Below are 7,882 nucleotides of genomic sequence, written 5' to 3'. Positions count from 1 at the left end.
ATGAATATTTAGGGTTAGCCAAATGTTATTTTCGAATAAAGAAGTCGTGGGAGAGCTGATATGCCGATAGGTGCACATATTAAAATCAAAATACTCTTGTACTTGTTCACCTACTTAATTCAAACCTATTTTGCATGTTCCCATAATTTGATCATAATATCAATTAAAGCCGTGCAATTATAAATCAGGATATGCATCACAAAATTATAAATTTAATATCTTTCATTTTTTAAGCGAAAAGAATATGATATCTTTCATTTGACAAGAGTAGTAGTAAACTATATTAAATGTTATTACGGTATGCGTAGAAGTCGACCCACAGCATGCAAATAGGCATTGTTACAGTGAAACAAAAAGTGAAACCAAGTTCACTTTCTTTCCGTTCTTTTTAATTCATTCGTAATTACTTCCTTCCTCTTCACGACTCATGAGGTTGGTACATATATAAACACATGCAATTGCTTCACTAAATTAACTCAAGCTGCCTGAGCCCTTGTACCTTCGTAGCTTCTTCTCTCTCTCTCTCTCTCTCTCTCTCTCTCTCTCTCTCTCTCTCTCTCTCTCTCTCTCTCTCTCTCTCTCTCTCTCTCTCTCTCTCTCTCTCTCTCTCTCTCTCTCTCTCTCTCTCGCTCTCGCTGGTGACTATAAACCAAATGGCAAAGAGTCTGGGTTTTCTTCATCAGGGTGATACGAATCCAACCTTTGAAGCAGAAGAAGACACTTGTTTGCAATACACAAGCAAGAAGTCTGAAAGCTTCGTAGTTGCAATGGAACGGTTTTCTCATTTATCATCCAAAAACGTCTCACCGAATTCAAGAATTACGGTATGTTTTACAAAGTTTTAGCGCATTTACGCTTTTCGGTTCAGTTTTGTTTTCTTCTTCTTCTGCTATTGTACACATATATGTGTGTCAGTGTTGCTGTGATTCTTTCCCCATTCCCTTGAAAAGAAAACAAGTTTTTACATATTGTAATTTTATGCCAACTTTAACTAACAATTGCATGGACTGCACAAGGCGATTATCTAGCTCCAGAATATTTTTGTCTAAATAGTAGACCTAGCATCGTCATCATTTTGGCCCTGGGACTACTAATATTCCAGTTCTTGCCTTTCCTTAAGTGACATGCATTTATAACTAAAACTTAATTTATTATAATATAACAATATACAACAATATGCCGAATTAATCTAGCTACATGAATATCGTGGAAAATAATCTTTCTAACAAAGATATTTAAGTTAACAGTAATCAACAGTAGATCAAATGTTGGACAATGACACACCCATAATTAAAATTAATTGCTTTCCGTGACTCTTAAAATATCAACCTTGATTTGTAGCCTAATTTGTACGTTTATGTATTGTTTATATATGGGAAATCAAGTTGCAGTGCAAGCTTTCAAGAAAAGGGTCAGGGTGTGAGAAGGAGATATACAGCAACGGGTCAGGCTGTGAGAAGAAGATGAACAGCAATGCTGACATTGAGAAAGGTACTTGCCTATCTGTCAATTTATGTTATGTATCATATCACCTCAGACAAAACAACAAACTAGTACACTACATGTTAAAATCATGCCCACCATCATGTATTCTCTAGAAAAAAAAACTTAATTATTGAGAAAATTGTCATTATTCTAAATATATATAGATTTTTACAAATCATAAAATTAGTCATTTCAGGCAATTAATAAGTTGCTTTCTATCATTTTCTATATGCATATATAAAGTGTTTATTAATTATGTCATATCATGCTCATGCATGGATCTATTTAAATTAAAATGTGAACAGTCTATTGTCTTAATTTATTTCAAATATAAATTATTTAATATTTTATATTATCAAACATATAAAATTATATAACCTGTTTATTATATATGGTGCAAAAAACTAGGAATTTCCGGAAAATATAAACTTAAATGTAAGCACCAATTATCCGGAAAAGATGAATTATTATGACCAATTAAAACAATGTTCATAATCATATACTTACTAAAAAATGATTGATACTTACCAAATGGTTGTGAGTTGTGACCAATAATTTTGTTAACATTATTATCAAAATCTTATTATTTATTTGAAGTTCATTTTTATTTAATGTATTAATATAGACAGACATGTACATGGAAGCGGTGTGCTCATGTGACAACTCTTGGAAATTAAGGGACCCTGTAATGGGCTGACCACGACTCATTTGAAATATGAAAACCACATACGCACTATACAAATTTATATGGATCAAGACAAGAGATAACATGCTGTTCCAATAGTTAGCAATTTTTAATTGTTAACTATGTAGTCCCTTAAATTAAATTGTAAATAATTCATAAACAAAAAAATGTATTTTTGATATAAATATTTTGTATTTGTATATGTATTTTAATAACTTTAGGAAATTGCCAAGTTTTTAGGCAATTTTTTGGCAACCCAATAGGTTGGCAACTAAGGTGCCATGTCACGTAAAATTAGGAACCCTGACAACCTCCATAGAAGATGTTCTTACTAAGTGTATATGTATTGTTTTGCTTAACCTTACCAACCATACCACCCAACTAATTGGTTATGGGATATATAAATTTCTAAGCAAAAATTTTTTGTACCCGATTTTAATAAATTGAAAGAATGATAACAAATAAAATATATATCAATAATATTTAATAACAGTCTAATTAAGTGCAATTAATATCTTATTTTTAAGTAGTTTTTAGGATAAAAATTAAAAATGTGTTTCTAAAATTAAATTTAATGTCTATATTCTTTTCACCTTTTTAATTTTTTCTCCATGTAAATAATAAAAATGTGTTCCTAAAAATTTAATTTTTCACCCTATTCCTAGCATTAAAAGTTTAGACTGGGGATGTGCCCTGCTACTACCATACAAAATGGAACTGTTGTACCGTTTTTGGCTGTTCTAATTTGGAACAGTGTGCACGCAAGACACAAAGTACCCATCTTACAACTTCGACTTTATGCAAAGCAATTATTGATCAATTATCCTTTGAGTTAAAAATATATATATCAAAATTCAGACATAAAAATTACTTATCTAGTCACTTTTCAGCTTCTGAGCTATAAATTATTATTACAATTACACTTCAAATTTATACGATTTTTAACCTTTGTACTGAAGGTAAAGATAAAGCATTGGCTAAATTGTGATCCAGAAATAACTACGGTGATTGAGTTATGAGACAATATATATAGTCACTCTAAAAACTTAGCAAAAGGACTCTATATGATTATATATTTGGCCAACAATTTTTAAGCTGCTTACTGATTTATAAGGTGATTGAATTATGAGATAATATATATATATTGAGTAAACAACCACTCTAGAAACTTAGCAAAAGGACTCCATATGATTATATATTTGGCCAACAATTTTTAAGCTGCTTATATATTGATATATATTGATTTATAAGGCGTAAATACTTATCGTCATACTTATCAATCACAGTTTGTCGACCCAACATATCACTAGAATAAATAACTTATAAGTGGATAACTTAAATGTTGGTAATAACATATCTTTTATCAACTTATTTTGATTTATTCGCTTTTTTATTAATTTTGTTTAAAATATATGTTTGTAAATATTTTATAAATTTAAAACTCACTAATTGAAGATAATTATATTTAAAAATTATTTATTTTGATTCATTTAAGTGATAAAATTTTTGGTTTTAAGTAAAATTATCCAAATACTTATAACTTATAAATATTTATCTAGTACTTATCACTTTTAAGTCCATTATTATTTTAAGTAATAAATTATTTATTATCACTTATAAGTCAGTTATTTATTTTAAATAATAAATTATTTGTTTTAAGTTTTGCCAAACCTTCATTAAGAGTCATGCCACGATTTTCCATCCTAAGGTGATCTAGGCGTATTACACATATGACACACAGGTTCATTAGTAGAGATGATGCACACGTATCAAAAATTTATGAGGGAATGATAATGAAGTTATTTGTATGTCTGGACGAAATTGAAAACTAGAAGCAGCAAAAATAGTTGATTCAAGCACGCCTGAAAAGCCAATATTAGTGACGGTAGGAGCCACCAACTACCCATTCGACCAGCAAATGCATCAGCACATCACTATCACAACTCCCACCACCACCAACACAACGGAAAGCAAACTTTACAGCAAAAGAAACAGTTTCAAGCGCTCTTCTTCTTGGACCATTGCCCCAAGAAGGATTCTCTTTTTCTTCGCCACTTTGTAAGTTCACTTCTAACATGTTTTTGCTATATATTGACAACGCAAAAAGAGCTCTCTCACTCTCGGATGTCCATGTTCTATATATTGTTAAACAAGAGATAAAGGGTGACTTTTTAAGTGGTTTATATTTATGAAATTTTCGATTTCCAGAAAAAATGTATATAAATTGTCCACACTTTTGTAACAGGTCAAGCATGGGAACAATATTACTAATATACCTCACACTATCAATGAAAACTGGTTGTCGGGATGCCAACTCCACGGCGTACTAGTGTTATGAGTAAGTGAAAGCTACAATGTTGAAGATTTCGAGTCGTGTTTTCTATGTATATAACGCCACATATTCTATAATCTATACATGTAATCTATATTTATATGTGTGTATGTGTGGCTGCTGCGTCCCTCTTTGCCGGCAAGAATATTAGATCATTTTTAATGCGTAGGCAGTAGGCCTTTCAAGTTAGATTAGAGAAACTGAATGCTTTTATTTAGGAATTCCGGTAACAATCAAGCCTGAAGGTTTAATAATATATATACACATATATATATATATATACACACATACATCTCATGAAAGATTCATAAATATTGCAAGGAGTATGTTTAGCACATATTCTTGAGGTGTTGTCTGTACTTACTAATCATTCATAAGGGTATATTCAAAAATGTGTATCAGTATGCATTTTATATGTGGTCATGACTATAATTAAGAAAATTCAGGTATACTTTGTAAGCCTCTAGGTTGAATGACTTGACTGTTATTAAAACCCTAGACTACTCCACCAAAAAACAATACGTACAATAGATGCGATGTATTAAAGTTTATCAGTGATTTATAGTAGCAGGAAAAAACTAAGACTAAATATAACAATTAATTAATGAATAACCTAATAAGCCAAATGTATTTTGGATGTCTTTTAATTATCCTAAACTTTTGATTACACCATTATTCCTTTATACTTCTACATGCATTATGATTATATTAAATTTGATTTTATTTCTATTATCTTATACTTTTACATGTCGTATGATTCTATTAAATTTAATTTTATTTTTATTCCCTTATAGTTCTACCTATTAGATTTGGTTATATTTTTGTTTCACCCCTTTGGCTTTAAACTTTGTGTTCTTTATTTTTTACTAGCCTAAAACCGTGCGATGCACGGATTATTTTTAATATTATATAACTGTTTTGAATTTAATTTGAAGTAAAAATTTTAAGTTTTGAAACTTATTCATTTAAAATTTTAATAATATGATTTGATAATGCTTATTAATATACACATAGTTGTATAAGTTAGTGACATTACAGTTTTAAAAATAATTTAATGATTGAAATTTATATTTTTATTGATAGTTATAAGCGCGTTTACGAAAGACTATTATATTTAATTAAAAGGTAAATTTTAGCTGAGATCAATAGTATACGAACTGTTATTACTCTGTTCACCGATCGATCAAATCCAAGTAACTATATTCAGATTTATATTTGTTTAATAAGTTAAAAGCCTAATCCATGTTAAAATTTTATGTATCAATGGCAAAAAATTTATATTAGTTTGAGTCTCGTTATATTAACCAAATCCAACTAATTATATTTATTATTTTTTTTTATTTTTTTTAGCCCAGGATGATTATTATTTTATTTTAGACTGAATGGATAATATGTATTATTTTGTTTTAGTTTGATGACATTATAGCGACTCCACAAATTTCCTTTCAAATTTTTATTCTTATTATGGTATGGTCCAATAATATAATATTTTTAGTGGGATCAATAATATTATTTTATTTTAGCCCGATTCTTCAAATCCAACTAACTATATGTAATTTGTTTAATATTTTATTTAAAATTTGATCAATAGTATAATTTTGTTTAGCCCGGCCGGGTGAATTTTACATTTTATTTTTGTTTTAACGAAAATCATTAGACATGTTATAATTTTGTAATGAATATTTTTCTATTTATGGAAGTGTTTTATTTTAAATAATACTATAATTACTGTGACCAGCCCAACTACCAACAAAACTTAAATTGTTTCATCTTTAATATAATAGTATAGGCAATATATAAGATAGATAGATAATCAGCATATATTTAAAAGAATTGTGCATAATATTTTTAGAGAAAGATTTATTTTATTTGAAGAAAATAGAAAAGACAACATATTTTATTTAAAAAAGGTATAAATTAAAAAGAATTGTCTAAAATATTTGTAGAGAAAGAGCTGTTTTAGTTGGTGAAAATAAAAAAAAAAGCAACGTATTTTACTTATAAAGGTAATTGGTTAGATATTACTTAAAAAAAAATTTAAAAAATAGAAATTATGTAATTGAAGGAAGTACCGTAAAGTTTCGTATTTAATATAATAATATAGTTAGATAAATAATTCGACTTCAAAAATCAAATATTTTTTCCTATGTTGTTTATGTAATTGAATTTTAAGATAATACTTACTTTAAGTATATTTGTCTTTACATTAATACTAAGAATTATATAAAACAAATATTTTTTAATGTTGACCCCGTAAAAAATATATTTGCGACAAGTTAGAGCTGCAGATGATTTTGACTTTTGCATTGTTTCAAGAAGAGAGGGTTTTGCATTATAAGATGAGATTGTTATTGTTGTCGAGGAATAGGGATGATGATGCTAAGTTATTTTTGTAAAGCAGTTAAGAATTTATTGATTGCTAAAGTCAATGAGCTTAACAAAATCTTTAAGTAAAATAATAATTAAATAAAATAAACAATTAAGTAGTTGAAAGAGGTAATTTATTAGTTATTATTCGCCCGCAAGGGTTCGCTTAGCTGGTTAAAGAGTGGGAGGAGAATTTATGATTATGCCTATTGAGTTAGAGCATTTCGCTTAAATGCGGTTTACTTTGGTTCATGTGGTTTACAGGTTATTGTGTGAGTCCGTAGGGTTTACCCGGTGCGCATCCGAAGAGTAGCGGTTGCGGGTTACCTACGATAAAAAATTATTATTCTATTTTATTAAATAAACTTGTGTGTGATATTTAGAGAAGTTGTTTTAATTGAGAGAAATAAAAAGGTAACGTTTTATAGTTGGTAACGACTTTTATTTCTTTTTTTATTATAATTCGATTACTAAGGGTGTGATATTTAAAGAAATTGTTTTAATTTAGAAAAATAAAAAAGGTAACGTGTTATAATTGAAAATAATTTTTATTTCTTTTTCTATTATAATTCGATTGCTAAGGCTAATAAAACTTTTAAGTAAAATAAAGATAATTCACTAAATTCAGCGTATACCAAAAAACAGGTATCGTACCAAAACTTTCAATGTTTCGTCTTAAAAAATATTTAAAAATGGAAATTATGTAATTGAAGGAAGTACCGTAAAGTTTCGTATTTAATATAATATAGATAGATAAATAATTCGACTTCAAAAATCAAATAATTTTTTTTCCTATTTTGTTTATGTAATTGAATTGTAAGATAATACTTATTTTAAGTATATTTGTCTTCACATTAATACTAAAAATTATATAAAACAAATATTTTTTAATGTGAACCCCGTAAAAAATATATCTGCGATAACTACTGGTTAGAGCTGCTGATAATTTTGACTTTTGCATTGTTTCAAGAAGAGAAAGTTTTGCATTATGAGAAGAGATTGTTATTATTGTC

The 7,882-nt window shown here is 28.2% G+C and overlaps 1 protein-coding gene across 5 annotated transcripts; it reads left to right on the top strand.

Annotated features, from left to right (window-relative positions):
- The first annotated feature begins 336 nt into the window (after positions 1 to 336).
- LOC141672283 (uncharacterized) lies at positions 337 to 4,782 on the top strand. Of its 5 annotated transcripts, none has more exons than XM_074478855.1 (4): positions 337 to 824; positions 1,392 to 1,491; positions 4,009 to 4,228; positions 4,416 to 4,782. In XM_074478855.1, exons 1-4 carry the CDS (start codon positions 654 to 656, stop codon positions 4,498 to 4,500), a joined length of 576 nt encoding a protein of 191 aa, XP_074334956.1. In that variant the 5' UTR covers positions 337 to 653; the 3' UTR covers positions 4,501 to 4,782. The 5 variants fall into 5 exon arrangements, with proteins under 5 accessions (XP_074334956.1, XP_074334954.1, XP_074334953.1 ...); XM_074478853.1 differs by having other exon boundaries at positions 343 to 824; positions 1,386 to 1,491; XM_074478852.1 differs by having other exon boundaries at positions 344 to 824; positions 4,003 to 4,228.
- The last annotated feature ends 3,100 nt before the right edge of the window (positions 4,783 to 7,882 follow it).

Source organism: Apium graveolens, chromosome 7, assembly GCF_009905375.1.
Source record: "Apium graveolens cultivar Ventura chromosome 7, ASM990537v1, whole genome shotgun sequence".
NCBI lineage: Eukaryota > Viridiplantae > Streptophyta > Magnoliopsida > Apiales > Apiaceae > Apium > Apium graveolens.
This window is presented reverse-complemented; position numbering and strand designations above follow the sequence as displayed.